Source organism: Saccopteryx bilineata, chromosome 3 (genome assembly GCF_036850765.1).
Source record: "Saccopteryx bilineata isolate mSacBil1 chromosome 3, mSacBil1_pri_phased_curated, whole genome shotgun sequence".
Classification (NCBI taxonomy): Eukaryota; Metazoa; Chordata; class Mammalia; order Chiroptera; family Emballonuridae; genus Saccopteryx; species Saccopteryx bilineata.
In genome coordinates, this window is record NC_089492.1 from 178,319,790 (window position 1) to 178,337,450 (window position 17,661).

Sequence of the window (17,661 nt, forward strand, 5' to 3'; positions counted from 1 at the left end):
GCTGAGTCAGAGAATATATGTGTTTGTCATTTTTTTGGTAAATACTGACAAAATGCCTTTTATAATTTTGTGCGAATTTACATATATACCTTCAGTGTATAAAATATCTGTCACTCCTGATAACACCAGTTTGCCAAATTTGTTTGATCTCTGCAAGTCTGACAGATGGCAAGTGGCGTGTCTGTATAGTTATGAGGAATTGGCATATAGTTCTTATGCTGAATAGTGGGCAGTTTGGTTTATGTTTACTGCCATGACTAATACTGTTTAAAGTAGGCCTTTTTGAAGTTATTCCTATGACACTTTGCTTTTCAAGGTTTACATTTTGTTTGTGAGGATAACATTAATTCAGTGTCTTTGTGATGTCTTGTATTTTTGAAGGCTTTGACACATCCTCATCTTCGAACCCAGCAGCCTCATCCTTCAAATTTGGTATCCCATCTTCCTCCTCTGAGCCTTCTCAGACTTTAACAAGCACTGGAAGTTTTAAATTTGGAGATCAAGAAGGCTTTAAAATAGGTGTGTCATCAGATTCTGGGTCTATAAACTTCTTAAGTGAAGGCTTTAAATTTTCTAAACCAGTAGGAGATTTTCAATTTGGAGTTTCATCTGACTCTAAACCTGAAGAAGTTAAAAAGGACAGTAAGAATGATAATAATTTTAAGTTTGGACTTTCTTCTGGTGTAAGCAATCCCGCTTCTTTAGCTTCATTTCAGTTTGGGGTGTCTAATCTTGGACAGCAAGAAAAGAAAGAGGAACTGCCTAAATCTTCATCTGCAAGCTTTAGTTTTGGTACAGGCATTATTAACCCTACTCCTGCTGCTACCACCACTGTAGTAACCTCTGAGAGCAAGAGCAGCTTCAGCTTTGGAGTTATAGAAACCAAGAATGTCTCAGGAATTTCTTTCACATGTAAGACGGCAGAATCGAAAAAAGAAGAAACACCTGCGGCCAAAGGGTTCGCTTTTGGCAATATGGAACCTGGCCCTCTACAGTCTGCCTCATTGTTTGCTTTGGGAAGGACAGAAGAGAAACAAGAGCCTGTCACTTCTAGTTCTCTAGTGTTTGGGAAGAAAGCTGACAACGAAGAGCCAAAGTGTCAACCAGTGTTTTCCTTTGGGAATTCAGAGCAAACCAAAGATGAGAGTTCTTCAAAGTCGACCTTTAGTTTCAGCGTGGCAAAACCATCTGAGAAGGAGTCTGAACAGCCACCAAAGGCCACTTTTGCTTTTGGAGCTCAGACCAGTACTACAGCTGGTAAGTATTAAACATTTTCTTTTACAAGGTGTCTTTGATATCTTGACAGATGCAGCAAGTCAAGGAATGATTTACATTGAAAATAAGTGAGTGGGACCAGTAACAGAACTCTGTGGAAAGGAACCTAGGATTTTCAGCTTTACCTGCTCCAAACCCCCATGCTTTTGATGAAGTTATTATCTACAGATCTAATTCTGAGAAATACACCTCTCAGGAAAACCCACAGTATTGCACGGTGTTCATGTCTCTCTCCTTTCTGGTTGGACTTTATAATTAAAATTGGCATATATGTTCAGGAATATCAGCATTCTTTTCTAAGCTCATGAATATTTTTTAACTAATGAAATCTTCATTTAAAGAGATTACCAGTTATCACCAGCCATGTAAAGAAATGCAAGCAAATAGAATTAATCCTTGAGAAATAGATGAGATTTTGAAAACTAAAATTCTGAATAAAAAAAATTAAGTAGCATTTTTAAAAGCTAAAAACACAGTGAAACAAAATCATTCTGTGGACTGAGTAGAAAAAACAGCTGGAAATCAGATTAGCAAACTGGAATTTCTCATAATACAGTGCGAAAGTATAGAGAGATTGAGCCAAGCCAGATTCCCACATTCCGTTGGAGTAAAGTGCATAGAGAGCAGTATGGAGGAACTGTGAAAGAAGTAACAGAAGAACATTTCCTAGATGTAAAGAAAGACATTGGTCTTAAAAATGGGAGTGGCCCACTCATTGACAAAGGCCAATGAAATTTTAGGACACCAATCTAAAATTTTGAATGCTTTCAGAGAGAGAAAAGTTGGAGTTATCAGATTAGCTTCAGGCTTTTAGTTTGTAACATCAGATGCTAAAAACAGAACTGTGTCCTCAAAGTGAAAATGGTCTTTGAATCTAGAATTCTATAACCAGCAAAATTTCGTCAAACATAAGGGCAAAATATAGATGTTTTCAGACAAAGAATCAAAAGTTGAACACCCATGAACATTTTTTTTTTCCCATTGATTTGAGAGAGAGAGGGAAGGAGGAAAAGAGCGAGAGAATCATTAACTCACTGCTTCACTTTAGTTATGCACCCATTGATTGCTTCTCATATGTGCCCTTACCAGGGCTTGAACTGGTGACCTTGGGTTCAGGCGACCCCAGGGATTGAGCCAGCGATACTGGGATCGAACCAGTGACCTCTGGGATAATGCTCTATCCACTGTGGGCCCCATGAACATTTTGAATAATAAATTGGAAGCAATATCAAAATTAAACCTGAAAAAAAAGTATGAGTACAACAAATGGGTGTGTGTTGTTTTTGTGTATTGAATTTTTACTTGGAAATTTTAAAAACATTTTCAAAGAAAATAAAAACCAAATGACATATTTGGAAAGGAATAAAAGTGAAATAAGGTCTAATCAGATTTAATCATGGCATTCTCTATACTATGCAGTGTACACTCTTAGCCATATACTGACTTTGAAAGAAAGCTTAAATGCTTCATTTTCTGTAAACCATATTAATGACCATACCGTAATGTGACCAGCCCTGTCTAGTAGATAGTATTGGAACTGAGACATTATTGGAACAGTTTCAAAAGTCTTCAGTAAGGTGGTTGGATTGAGGATCATCATATAAAAATCAGTGGCTTTCCTCACAAATCAGCGGTAGAGTTGGACAATGTATTTCATTTGTATTTTCTTTTTTTTTTTTTTTTTTTTGTATTTTTCTGAAGTTGGAAACGGGGAGGCAGTCAGACAGACTCCTGCATGCGCCTGACCTGATCCACCCGACATGCCCACTAGGGGGCGATGCTCTGCCCATCTGGGGCGTAGCTCTGTTGCAACCAGAGCCATGCTAGCACCTGAGGCAGAGGCCATGGAGCCATTCTCAGCGCCCGGGGCCAACTTTGCTCCAATGGAGCCTTGGCTGTGGGAGGGGAAGAGAGAGACAGAGAGGAAGGAGAGGGGGAGGGGTGGAGAAGCAGATGGGTGCTTCTCCTGTGTGCCCTGGCCGGGAATTGAACCCAGGACTACTGCACGCCAGGCCGACGCTTTACCACTGAGCCAAACGGCCAGGGCCTCATTTGTATTTTCTAACTATTCTTATTTGTATTTTAAATTAGTTATAGAACCTGTTACATGCTAACAATAATAAAGTCATATTTAATACTTGTTTCTGAGTGAGAATATTTCTCTCCCTCCCAGCACTCACCCCCCAATATAATTTTAGTTCTTAGAGGAATATTTGTGGATCTTGAAAAGGTAAGCTATTTATAAAATTTATATGGAAGGAAAATGCATAGAAATTTTGGGGAGAAGGGCAGGCACACAGACATGTTTACCTTACTAAATATCAAACCATACTATAAAGCTACAGTAATTAAAACAGTCTAGTATTAATAACTGTACAAGAAACAGATGGAAATATATTTGGAATATGTCATAAAGATGGAGTTACAAATTCATGACCGATGGATGCACTAGTCAATAAATGCTGCAGAGAAAATTGTCTATCATTTGGATAAATGGAAGTTGTAATCCTGCTAACATAAATCACAAGATTAGATTTATAAAAGTACAACTATCTGCCACTCTGAGTTTGTTTTCCACACATAATCTCTCCAGTGAGATTTGGATTTAAGGTATATTTTTATTTTTATTAATCTGAATATTGAAGGTTTTCCTATATAAGACAGAACATTTATAAGCCATAGAAGAAAAGATGAATATATTTGACTGCATGAAAATTTAGTATAACAGATATGCCCACTTGATGAACAAAAGAATCTAAAATCATTGTTTTCTAGTGACTTCTTCGATTGTAGGATAGGAAAAAATGTGTTTTGTGATACTTGTTTTAAAAACTTTTTTTTTTTTTTTTTTAATTTCTGTCATACAGATCAAGGTGGAGCAAAGCCAGTTTTTAGTTTCTTGAACAGTTCCTCTAATTCAAGTACACCAGCCACTTCAGCTGGCGGCAGCATATTTGGTAGCTCTGCCTCTTCCTCCAGTGCTCTGGGAGGTGCCTTTGTGTTTGGACAGGCCAGCAATCCTATGAGCAGCTCAGCCTTTGGTAACCCTGTTGAATCCAGTTCATCTCAGTCCTTGCTGTTTTCTCAAGAGAGCAAACCAGCCACCACATCCAGCACGGGTACCGGTGTTACCCCATTTGTCTTTGGTTCAGGAGCCAGCAGTAATAATACTGTAAATTTGGGTTTTAACTTTGGAGCTACAACCACATCTAGCTCTCCAGGTACTTATAAAAAAGAAAAAAAATACATTTTCTTGGCTTGGCTTTAATTATGAGTATATCAGCTCTTTGGAAGTAATACAGCAGCTTATTACAAAATAGCATGGGTGCCTTTATGTCATCTACACTTGGGTGTTGTAGTTGTTCAGTGTGTGGCATAATGTGTATCTTGTGTTTAACAATTAACTCTTTGAAGCAATTTTTCTTATCTCAGCATGAGTGTTATCTGTAGTTTTTCCAAGTGTTCTTTTTGAAATATAAGTTATAAGTAAGTAAGCAAGCAGACCCTATTACAGGGGTCCCCAAACTATGGCCCGCAGGCCACATGCGGCCCCCTGAGGCCATTTATCTGGCCCCCGCTGCACTTCCGGAAGGGGCACCTCTTTCATTGGTGGTCAGTGAGAGAGCACAGGATGCATCCTGTGTGCTGTATGTGGTGGCGCCACAAAGCGCAGCGAGCAGGACTCACGCATCAGGGCTCTGGAAGTGCGTCATATCACTTGTTACGGCTAGCATTGACAAATATGGAACCGGACACTGACCATCTCATTAGCCACAAGTAGGCCCATAGTTCCCATTGAAATACTGGTCAGTTTGTTGATTTAAATTTACCTGTTCTTTATTTTAAATATTGTATTTGTTCCTGTTTTGTTTTTTTACTTTAAAATATGTGCAGTGTGCATAGGGATTTGTTCATAGTTTTTTTATAGTCTGGCCCTCCAACAGTCTGAGGGACAGTGAACTGGCCCCCTGTGTAAAAAGTTTGGGGACCCCTGCTCTATTATTTTATTAGACATTAGTCTTTAATGTGCAGTATGTATATATTACAACAATAGCTGATTTCTGCAATGTGTTAAATTTCTGATGAGGTCAGTTATATAACTTCACTTAAAATTTTTTTACTATGAAGGCAGGGAGTATTGTGAATAGTTTTGTTTATACGGATTCTATCTAGTTTTACTAAACAGTGGTAGAATTGCATTCTTAACAATTCTTCTGATCGTTATACAAAACTTGGTGGGAAATTTACAGCAAGGTAAGAGTCTGAAAAGAAGCTTGAAATTTGCTTTTGACCTCATAGAGATTTCTTATGAACTGTCTATAGCTATCCTGGTGATTTAAGTAATTCTTTGGGCCTATAGGATCCTCCTTTGTGTTTGGCACCGGACCTTCAGCACCATCTGCCAGCCCAGTATTTGGTGCTAACCAGACCCCAACATTTGGACAGAGTCAAGGTGCCAGCCAGCCTAATCCCCCAGGCTTTGGATCTATATCATCTTCAGCAGCATTGTTTTCTGCTGGGACTCAGCCTGCACCACCTACCTTTGGGACAGTGTCAAGCAGTAGCCAGCCTCCTGTGTTTGGACAACAGCCTGGTCAGTCTGCATTTGGCTCTGGAACAGCTCCAAATTCCAGTGAGTGTGTAGTAACAGCAGTATTGTAGTTTGTGTCTGTACTTAGGTGCTGTGTCTTGAATGTAATTTTTTTTTTGAATTTGGAAACATGCATGTTTTACTTTTTTATTATCTCTTGTACTCGTACTCGGCAGAATAGAGAGGTGTATGTTTTAGTGTTGCCTATAAACCACATGCCCAGCTTTGACCCTGAAGCATTTTTAATGTATTAAAGCTTTCAAGTATTAAAACATTTTATTCAAATGTAGTTATTTCTTAACTCTTGATTTAGGCTTTGGATTCATTCCACATCATCCCATTTTTCTCCATCTGAACTTTGGGGCGTTCTAGTCTAGATTTATATAACCATGTTTTCTAATCCTCTTTGTGATTGGATTTATATAGTTATGCCCCAGCTCTAGTATTTGTTCCTGGGACTTTTCACTTGACTTGCATATTTAAACATGTTTCTGTAGTTTTTCAAAAATATGGTTAATTACATGGTATTACACAGGATGATGCAAAAGTAGGTATACAGCCTGCCCAGGCGGTGGTACAGTGAATAGAGCATCAGACTGGGACGCGAAGGGTCCAGGTTCGAAACCCCGAGGTTGCCAGCTTGAGTGCGGGCTTATCTGGTTTGAGCAAGGCTCACCAGCTTGAGCCCAAAGTCGCTGGCTCGAGCAAGGGGTTACTCGGTCTGCTGAAGGCCCGTGGTCAAGGCACATATGAGAAAGCAATCAATGAACAATTTAAGGTGCCGAACGAGGAATTGATGCTTCTCATCTTCTTTCCTGTCTATCGGTCCATATCTGTCTGTCTCTCTGTCTCTCTCTGTGTCTGCCTCTCTCTCTCTCTCTCTCTCTCTCTCTCATACACACACAGTAGATCAGTAGGTATAAAGTTCTTTTTTTTTTTTTTTTTAACAGAGAGAGAAAGGGATAGATAGGGGACAGACAGACAGGAATGGAGAGAGAAGCATCAATCATTAGTTTTTCGTTGCGACACCTTAGTTGTTCATTGATTGCTTTCTCATATGTGCCTTGACCGCGGGCCTTCAGCTGACTGAGTAACCCCTTGCTCGAGCCAGCGACCTTGGGTTTAAGCTGGTGAGCTTCTTGCTCAAGCCAGGTGAGCCTGTGCTCAAGCTGGTGACCTCGGGGTCTCGAACCTGGGTCCTTCTGGATCCCAGTCCGATGCTCTATTCACTGCGCCACCGCCTGGTCCGGCGGTGTACAGTTCTTATGGAAAATAGTAAATAATAGAAGAATAAACTTTTGAATACTCCAACTGTAAACCTACTTTTAAATGTATGTATGTGTACACACACACACAATTTTTTTTTTTTTGACAGACAAAGTCAGAGAGGGACGGGGGATAGGGACAGACAGACAGGAAGGGAGAGAGATGAGAAGCATCACTTCTTTGTTGCAGCACCTTAGTTGTTCATTGATTGCTTTCTCATATGTGCCTTGACCGGGGGCCACAGCAGAGCGAGTGACCCCTTGCTCAAGCCCGTGACCTTGGGCTCAAGCCAGCGACCTTTGGACTCAAGCCAGTGACCCTGGAGTCATGTTCATGATCCCATACTCAAGCCAATGGCCCTGCACTTAAGCCGGATGAGTCTGCGCTCAAACCGGCGACCTCGGGGTTTCAAACCTGGGTCCTCTGCATTCCAGTCCGATGCTCTGTCAACTGCACCACCTCCTGGTCAGGCTTGTGCGTATTTTTCTAATTGTGAAATATAGCCTCATATGGGGAGGCATGAAACATAAATGAGCAACGCAATATTGAAATGAAGTCTGTGTAACCACCATTCAGGAGCCCCTTCTCTGTCCCTTTTGATCACAAATTCTCTGTTTCTTTTTTTTTCTTCTAGTGGTGTTTTGACTTTTATGGTACTGTTTTCTTGGGTTTTATTTTAAGTTAACTGCTGATACATATATCTCTAGAAAATACAGTTTTCCCCTGATTTTTCAGTATGTAAATTGAGTCTTACTGTATTCAGTCTTCTGATTCTCACTTCTTTCACTCTTAGTTGTAAGGTTTACCACTGTAATTGCATGTAGTTTGTTCATTTTTGTTGCTGTAGAGTAAAAGTACCATGAATATACCAGTTTTTCCATACATGTTGATGAATGTTTGAGTTATTTTTAGCTATTAGGAAATACAGCTCTGCACAATATTGTGTATGTTAGTTGGGGTATCTTTTTCTAAGGTATATATATACTTGGGAGCGAGATTGCCAAATTATAGGGTATGTGTGCATATCTTCTATTTCAGAAATAATACAAACTTTTGCTGATGGCTTGTGCCAGTTCACCTTGTTCCAGCATTGTATATGAGGGTTCTCATATTTGGATTTTAAATGATTTTATTTTTCATGAATTCTTTTTTGTAGGTTGTTTGGGGCCATTTTTTTTATTTGGTTGATTTGTTTTTCTTACTGATTTGTAAGAGTCCTTTATGTATTCTTGGCATTAGTACGTAATGTAAGTGCAGCAAAATTTGTGATTTACAGTACCTTATTTAATTGGGATTTATCGATACTTCTTTTCCTCCCAACATGGAATTGGAGTTTCACACAGATAACATTTCCTTCAATCCTCCTAATACAGTGACATTGTATAGTTAGAGCAGTATTCTAGGTATGCAAATGCCATGTGGTAGACTGATTTTTCTGACACAAAATTTTGTTTTCTCTGACATTAAAGATCCCCTTTGTTAACATTTTCTTTGTACTTAACATTAGTTATAACTTACTCTCTTCTCCCATTTGCGTAGATCTCAATATTTTCAAATACATTGATGGTTTTCAGTATCTGAAAGAAGTTTCTCACAGAATTTTCTAAACTCCTCCCACCAGGCTTTCTATAGAAGCTTGCTTGTTTATCTGTGACTTGGGGGGGATCTTTTCACTGATTACCTTGGAGATTACCTTCAGCTTTCTCTAAAAGGCATCTCTCTTGCCTGGGTGTCATGTCTTCCATCTTATTTCCTTGATGTGATAGAGCAAACTTTCTAGGGCTTTCTTATGGGCTCAAGGAAGAAAACTTTGAAACTTTACATATCTAGAAAGATCTTTAGTTCATCCCCATGTTTGCTAAGATTTTGGTTGAATATAGATTTAGAGTGGAATTTCTCCATTGTGAAGGTGCTTACTCCCATAATTGCTCTTGAAGTTTTCCTTGATCTTTGCTTTTTGACTTCTTTCTAGAATCTTATTAGAATCTTCTCTTTTGCCTCCAGTGTTCTGACTGAGCAGGATGTTCCTTGGTCTGGTTCCATTTTTATCCACTGATTGTCCTTTTGTGAACTTCTATTCTTGGAATTTTCTTGAATTATTTCTTTGAAGACTTTGTGCCTCATTTTTTTTAAACTGTTCTCTCCCCCTTTTCTACTTTTTTACTTCATTGTTCTTTCTGGGAAGATTTCTTCAATGGATTGTTTATTACCTTTTGGGGGGGATTTTAATTCCACTAGTATTATTATTTTATTTCCAAGCATTCCTTTTTGTTCTGTGTATGTTTCCTTTTTTTATCCTTCTGTTTTTATTTCAGAAGAGTTATATATTGATCTCTTGGTATTATTGATAAGATATTTTTTTCCTTAAAGCTTTTGCTTAGTTTTCTTCAAATTGCTTTTTTCTATTGTTTTGGTCTTACTGTCTCTTGTGAAATACTTTGTGCAAATGTCTGGTGCTTCTCAACTGTCCAGTCACAGTTTTTTTTATTTGTTTTGTTTTTAAAAATTGAAAGAATTGACTATTGAGTTGTAGGGGTTCCTTATATATTTTGGATATAAACTATTTGGTTTGCAAATATTTTTCTCATTGTATGCATAATTTTGTATACCTAAATACCACTTGATAATTCCTTGTAAATGAATAGGGCATATAGATCTTGAATTTCAGTGTAGTTTTATTTGGCTGTCTTGTTTACTTGGGAAATCTGGACTTTGGCATGTTTAAGTAGGTCTTTCGGATTCCCCAGAGAGATTCTTCCTAGTCTCCTGCCTAGAGGGTAGGTCTGCCCTGATTGCCAGTGTTCTGGGAGCCAAGTCACAAAGGAAGGCTGCAGTTTTCAATATTCATTATATCAACCCTACTCTTTCTTAATTCTTCTGTTTTCCGTATGGTGTGCTTGCCTTTAATTGTGCAAGATGACCCCTGCGCCCAGTCTAGAGAGCTCTGCAGAGAATAGAGCTGTTTTCCTGCTGGGGTAGGGAGAGAATGGCCGTTTTGTCTGGTGTTGGGGTGAGATTGAGCTGCTGCTTTTACCATCTTTCCTTTTTTTTTTTTTTAAGTCACCCCTTCATTCTTACTTCCAGAAGTACCCTGAACCTGAACCTTTGGGGTGTGTCTATGTAAATGGAATTTGTGTTTTTCCTGCTGCTAGCTTTAGTCAGCCTTCTGGCTTTTACTTTTTACTGCTGTTGTTTCCTCTTCATCTTTGTTAAAATTCCATTACTGTTATTTTAATGTTTTTTGAATAAGATGGGCTAAATTGTTTATTAATTCTGCTATCTTTAACCAGAAGTCCACTCTACCTTTTTTCCTTTGGTCTTGGGTAAGTTGGGTTGCTTGTTGAATGGAGGGTGTCGAGTATGTTCTGTGTCAGTGAGAAAATACAGTGTGTCCGTAAAGTCATGGTGCACTTTTGACCGGTCACAGGAAAGCAACAAAAGACGATAGAAATCTGCACCAAATAAAAGGAAAACTCTCCCAGTTTCATACCTATTCAGTGCAGTTCGATGTGGGCTCACGCACAGATTTTTTAGGGCTCCTTAGGTAGCTATCCCGTATAGCCTCTACAGACTCATCACTGACGGCCTACCAGAACGGGGTTTCTCCACCAAACTGCCCATTTCCTTCAACTGCCTATCCCACCGAGTAATGTTATTCCTATGTGGTGGCGCTTCGTTATAAACGCGCCAATTGTCACATTGCACTTTGGTCACGGATTCGAATTTAGCGAGCCACAGAACACACTGAACTTTCCTCTGTACCGTCCACATCTCGACTGGCATGGCCGTGGGCTGCTGTGCTGTATACACGGTGTTATGTCATCATCTGTGCATGCGCACATGCTGCCACATCATCCTATAGGAACTGGGAGGGTTTTCCTTTTATTCGGTGCAGATTTCACATTTCTGTCGTCTTTTGTTGCTTTCTTGTGACAGGTCAAAAGTGCACCATGACTTTACGGACACACTGTACTCAATTATCTTTAAGTTACTGTAAGAGAGCTTGCCCTTTACTATATATTCTGTATTAAAGAGTTAGACTCATTTCTAGAAAAATTATCATTTTTACCTGAACGTTATTTTTTTGCTTCAACTCTTATAGGTTCAGTTTTTCAGTTTGGCAGTAGTACTACAGATTTCAACTTCACAAACAATCCATCAGGAGTGTTCACATTTGGTGCGAATCCGAGCACGCCTGCAGCCTCAGCCCAGCCTTCCGGTTCTGGGGTCTTTTCTTTTAATCAGCCGTCAGCTTCATTCACATTGGGGTAAGAGGACTTTTTGTTGAAATGGAGAATTTAACATGGTAAGAATGCATGTGCATGAGTGATGAGTGTGTGTGTTTTGTTTTTAAGGACACCCAGGTACAGTGTAGTGCAGGTGAAATCAAGCATGTTCTCTCCTCCACTATCCCTTTACCATATTGCAGTTTTGGAGAATCATTGCCTGAAAAAAACCGCAGGGGGTGTGTGTATGTGTGTGTGTCAACTTGAACAGTGTCTCTTCTCCCCCCTTGTCACTGATCACATTTAGAGTTATATTATTATTCTAAAATTTTGAACATCTTGTCACATTTTGAAGTTTTTATTTTTCACAGGTCAAATGGGAAAAATATGTTCTCTTCTTCTGGAACTTCAGCGTCTGGTCGCAAGATAAAGACTGCTGTTAGACGCAGGAAATAAAGGTCATGATGGTGTTAATCTTAAGTTTTAACAAAAACTGGTGTCCTGCTTTTAGATACTGGATTGTACTATATGCTGGGGTTATTTGAAGTCAAATCTGCGTAAGGACTTCTTTAATTTTGGAAATTGCCTCTTTCTTTCTTTACAAAAGCCGCACCCTCATCTCTTGTCATGCCCCTTAAAAATAATAGCTAGTCCAATGACTGATTCTTTGGCAAAAATATTTTATGATCCAGCAAATTATTCACTGATTTTGCTTAGGCTGGCCGAATTCAGGAATAGAGCCTGTTCAGTGAATGGCTTTGTATAGAAACTCTTCATCTGCACTGTTATGTGCGTTGATATGCGTTTATAGAACGCATTGATATTGTAATTATATCTGAGGAATTCTGTATAGATTAGAGGATGTTGAAATGAATGATTTCTATGCTGAGTTTGTGCTGGTGTATGTTTGAAGTGAGTGAGTTGGGTGTATTGTGCACTAAAATTTTCTGATAGAGGAAGCCTGATTAAAGAATGGTCCATGGACTTGTTAGATTTAGTTCCTTCTCCACTTAATAATTATATGCTATTTCTATATTTTCATTCTTCTATCACTTGTCTTGCTTTTTTCATTATTTTATTATGAAACTTGTGTAAATACAATTTTGTTTCTGTACTTTTTTGGCATAACAAATCTGTGAACTTGAAATTTTAATTTTGTGTTAGAAATTTTTTTTGTTGTTTGTTTAGTTTTGTCTCAGATTTTATTATGTAAATCCCATTATTCAAAGTTGCCTAAATCCATTTGGAAATCTTTAAAAAAATTGGGGATTCTTAAAGTGAATTTATTGGCTTTTCTGATCCAGTTTTGTTTGGACCAAAAACCAGTATTGTACAAAGTATTAAGCATATATTTTTATATTTACTGAAATGGACTGTGGTGACTTTGGATAATAAGGAAAAGTTTAATATTAAAGCCATGTTTATTACAGTATAATTAACATGTTAAACCATGGGATAAACGCCATCAATAAAAAATTGTGAAATCCTTTTTGTTCTAGTGTTAACTCTGGAAGGGAACCTTTTTATAAAGGTTAATAGTGGCCAGTTAGAAGAGAAATTCCAGAGAATGCTTTTAAGTGATTTGGATAACTGCTTAGTAAAGGGGAAAGTATCTGAGTTTATAGCGTATGGAACGTACCCTGCTTTTTGTCTGGTGCTAGGATTCATGCCTACTTTGCGTATGAATTGACGTACCTTTTTAAAAGTTGAAAATAAACAGCCACTTCTGTTTGCATTTGTATCTTCTTTGATAAGTGACTAGATACTGGTTTTTTGATAGAGTTCTTGGAGATACATGCCCAAGCAGCCCACAAAAACTTCAGTGGTCTTATTTTTATTTTTTTACAGAAAGAGAGTTAGACAGGCCTGACCTGTGGTGGCGCAGTGGATAAAGCGTTGACCTGGAAATGCTGAGGTCACCGGTTCGAAACCCTGGGCTTGCCTGGTCAAGGCACATATGGGAGTTGATGCTTCCAACTCCTCCCCACCTTCTCTCTCTGTCTCTCTCTCCTCTCTCTCTCTTCCTTTCTCTCTCCTCTCTAAAATGAATAAATAAAATAAAATTAAAAATTAAAAAAAATCCTCAAGGGTTGTAACAGTTACAACTCTTAAGAGAGTCAGAGAGAGGGACAGATAGGGATAGACAGGAAGGGAGAAAGATGAGCATCAAGTCTTCGTTGCGGTACCTTAGTTGTTCACTGATTGCTTTCTCATATGTGCCTTGACCGAGGGGCTACAGCAGAGTGAGTGACCGCTTGCTCAAGCCAGCAACCTTTGGGTTCAAGCCAGTGAACCCATGCTCAAGCTAGATGAGCTCGCACTCAAGCCAGGACCTCAGGATTTTGAATCTGTGTTCTCTGAGTCTCAGTCCAACACTCTTATCTACTACGCCACTGCCTGGTCAGGCTTTTTCTTTTGTTTTTTTTATTTTTTTTAACTGAATTTTATAAAAACTAGCTATCTTTTTTTTTGGTATTTTTCTGAAGTTGGAAACGGGGAGGCAATCAGACTCCTGCATGTGCCTGACTGGGATCCACCCGGCATGCCCACCAGGGGGCAATGCTCTGCCCATCTGGGGCGTTGCTCTGTTGCAACCAGAGCCATTCTAGCGCTTGAGGCAGAGAGCCATCCTCAGCATCCGGGGCCAACTTTGCTCCAATGGAGCCTTGGCTGTGGGAGGGGAAGAGAGAGACAGAGAGGAAGGAGAGGGGGAGGGGTGGAGAAGCAGTTCCGGGAATTGAACCCAGGACTCCCACACGCCAGGCCGGTGCTCTACCACTGAGCCAACCAGCCAGGGCAAAAACTAGCTATCTTTTTTATGGTCCATAAAAGAGCTCTTGGGGGACAGAATTTGGTTGTTTTATTTTTGAATTTGAATGCACAGTTAGGTTGTGCTGCCTTTTATTTTGCTGAACTTCTGATTAGAGTATAAATTCAGAACTTTAAAAATATTTAGCTTTTGCCCTGGCCGGTTGGCTCAGCAGTAGAGCGTCGGTCTGGCATGTGGGGACCCGGGTTCGATTCCCGGCCAGGGCACATAGGAGAAGCGTCTATTTGCTTCTCCACCCCCCCCCCCTTCCTCTCTGTCTCTCTTTTCCCCTCCCGCATCCGGGGATCCATTGGAGCAGGGATGGCCTGGGCGCTGGGGATGGCTGCTTGGCCTCTGCCCCAGGCGCTAGAGTGGCTCTGGTCGCGGCAGAGCGACGCCCTGGAGGGGCAGAGCATCGCCCCCTGGTGGGCAGAGCGTTGCCCCTGGTGGGCGTGCCGGGTGGATCCCGGTCAGGCGCACGCGGGAGTCTGTCTGGCTGTCTCTACCCGTTTCCAGCTTCAGAAAAAAAAAAATTAGCTTTTTAGTATGTGTTTACAATGAAAAGGTATTTTTCATATTAAAAATATCTTAGGCTATCATCAAATGCTAATGTTAGGGTAGAAATTTTGTATTTATAATACTTTATTAATAGTACACATTTGACATAGACCTGTTTGGGGGCATACAACAATGGAGAATGTTGGAAGAAGTGAAGATTTTTGGTTTTAGAGCTGAGAAGTTAATGTCTAACCGAACTGCAGATTTATTCTCAGCTATTCTTTAGGACCTTATGGATGGGAATATTCCTTTTTCTGCTCTGGGAAAGATTTTTCTTAATAAATGTGCTAGAAAGGTTTTACTTTAGTACCTTTTCTTTTTTTAAAAAAAACACAAATGACTTAAAATCATACCTAAGTTGGCGTTTCTTAAAAACGGTATCTTCTACCTCCTTGACCCCCCTAAATGAAACTATACAGGACTTGTTTTTTTCCATCTTGTAATTCTCAAGCTGTATACATGGAAGCTCTAGAGTACATTTATGATAGCAGCTCTTTCAATTTGCCTCTATTCAGTCTCAGCAGAGGTACCTCCTTGGCCCAGGCTATAGACCAGGGGTCTCAAACTCAACTCAGCATGTGGGCCGCAGAGCAAGATCACAGCCGATCGGCGGGCCGCACTAGGTCTACAAAAGGCAACTGTTACACAACACTTTTCTCACTGCAGTTGAAAACAAAAAAAATCAGTACAACAAGCACAATCGTACATGCAGTTTACTCAGTGTCACAAAACGACCAGAAACTGTAGTTCGCATCACAACTGCTGTTAACTAAGCTAATATCTAGCTAGGATGCTAGAGAAATGAAAAATACAAGTAGGCCCCTAGGCTTACTTAATTTTATCCAAAATATTTTGAACTTCGTGGATTAGTCTGCGGGCCGCACAAAATTGTTTGGCGGGCTGCGAGTTTGAGACCCCTGCTATAAACCCACTTCTGATACAGTCCCTGGGGCTGTGATAGCAGCCTTGATTCAGCTAGGGTTATATGCTCCATACACAGGTGAAACTTGAGGGCTTTTTGTGGAAGAGGGGTGAACATGGAAAGATACAGTATTAGCCCACTTTTCATGCTAAACCAATGAGGAATTGTTTTTAATTGAAAGTAATAGCAAGGGAGGAAAGCCTTATGTGGAAGGATAGGAGCTGCGACTCGGTCCGAATTTTTGTTTTGAGATCCGAGGAAAATTCTGAGATACGAGTCTTGATTCAGGAAGCTGCCGCTAGTTGGCACATTGGCGCACGGGACCAGTTATTGACAGTTTTGATATACGAGTTGACTGATTTACAGAACGAATTAAATTTGTATCTCAAGGTACCACTGTATATCATTTGGTTGATAGACAAGAGTGGTTCTCACTGAATGTACATCAATATAACTTGAGTAAAATATATATTCTAAGACAGGGGTCCCCAAACTGCGGCCCCCTGAGGCCATTTATCCGGCCCCTGCCGCACTTCCTGAAGGGGCACCTCTTTCATTGGTGGTCAGTGAGAGGAGCATAGTTCCCATTGAAATACTGGTCAGTTTGTTGATTTAAATTTACTTGTTCTTTATTTTAAATATTGTATTTGTTCCCGTTTTTTTTTCTTTTTTTTTTTCACTTTAAAATATGTGCAGTGTGCATAGGGATTTGTTCATAGTTTTTTTTTTATAGTCCGGCCCTCCAATGGTCTGAGGGACAGTGAACTGGCCCCCTTTGTAAAAAGTTTGGGGACCCCTGTTCTAAGATCTATCTCCTCAGAGATCCATTCACTGAGTCTGGGTGGGGTTCCAAAAATCTGCATCATTAAATACTAGGTTGTTTTAAGTAATTTGATTTCAAACATTAAGAAAAAGTAGTGGAAAAATTTGTTGAGCTAGCTGCTTATTAGTATACTATACTTGTTACAAATTCTTCCCTTAAAAAGTGGTGGACTAATTTTAACAATTTATAATCAAGCCTTACACTTTCTGGTTTTGCCTGGGAAGAATTTGTATTTGCTTTAATTGTATTAGAACAGTCATGTGTTGCTTGATCAGGGATACGTTGAGAAATGTCATTAGGCGATTTTGGTTGTTGAGCAAACATTGTGTAGTGTACTTGTATAAACCTAAATGGAATAGCCTACTGCACACCTAGGCTATTGCTCCTAGGCTGCAGACGTGTCTAGTATGTTACTGTATTGAATACTGTAGGCAGTTGTAAAGCACTGCCTACAGTATTCGATAGCTAGTATGTCAGTAGGCAATATTTTTCAGCTCCATTGTAATCTTACAGGACCATCATTTTAAATGGTCCATTGTTGACTGAAACATCATCCTGGGCCTGTTTAAGTTTGAAACTGCAAATTTTACAAAGGTTAGCCTGTGTGTTTAATGAGAACTAACAAATTTGTTATAGTAAAATTGAGGAAATGGGTGTGTTAGGGTCTAGCTACACACACTGGCTGTATGGATATTTTCATTTCCTTATAAATGGGCAACTTCTATAAATTTATTATCTTAGAAGTCCTCTCTAGTTCCACATTGTAGTTTGTGGCTGGGCTCATGACAGCACATTGTCTACAGGACTCAGAACAGGCCATAGTTCAGCTACATTTAAGTTTATCCTTCATTATCCTTGAAGAACCCGTTTTGTATCCTGTGCTCCAGATTTGTAAAGATTAGAATAGGAAGTGCTTGTAAGATCAGAACTTGGTTTAAATTGCCCAGCTGAGTCATTAACTATGAGACGTGAATTTTCTGGTTCCTCATGTGTAATATGGGTCCTTAATATCCTGCGTGATACCTGGGATGGGTAACTAAGGATAAGACAGGATTATTTTAACATTAAGCTTAATCACCGACAAGGAAGTTTTAAATGATTTGCTAAAAGAATATATCCCAAAAAGTGGATGATAGTCTTGGCAGACCTCTATTTTCTAAAAGCACTCTAGTTGACTGCTGTAGCCATTTT

At 39.6% G+C, this 17,661-nt stretch overlaps 1 protein-coding gene across 4 annotated transcripts in view; it reads left to right on the forward strand.

Annotated features, from left to right (window-relative positions):
* NUP153 (nucleoporin 153) overlaps window positions 1-13,094 on the forward strand; it is a 78,493-nt gene extending 65,399 nt beyond the window's left edge. For 3 of the 4 annotated variants that reach the window (XM_066268316.1, XM_066268315.1, XM_066268313.1), the window contains exons 18-22: window positions 382-1,257; window positions 4,143-4,496; window positions 5,636-5,908; window positions 11,235-11,400; window positions 11,730-13,094. In XM_066268316.1, coding sequence (XP_066124413.1) covers window positions 382-1,257; window positions 4,143-4,496; window positions 5,636-5,908; window positions 11,235-11,400; window positions 11,730-11,814 — 1,754 coding nt within the window. In that variant the 3' untranslated portion in view covers window positions 11,815-13,094. The remainder of the gene's footprint in view (window positions 1-381; window positions 1,258-4,142; window positions 4,497-5,635; window positions 5,909-11,234; window positions 11,401-11,729) is intronic. The other variant, XM_066268314.1, reaches the window with a different exon arrangement.
* Window positions 13,095-17,661: the final 4,567 nt, after the last annotated feature.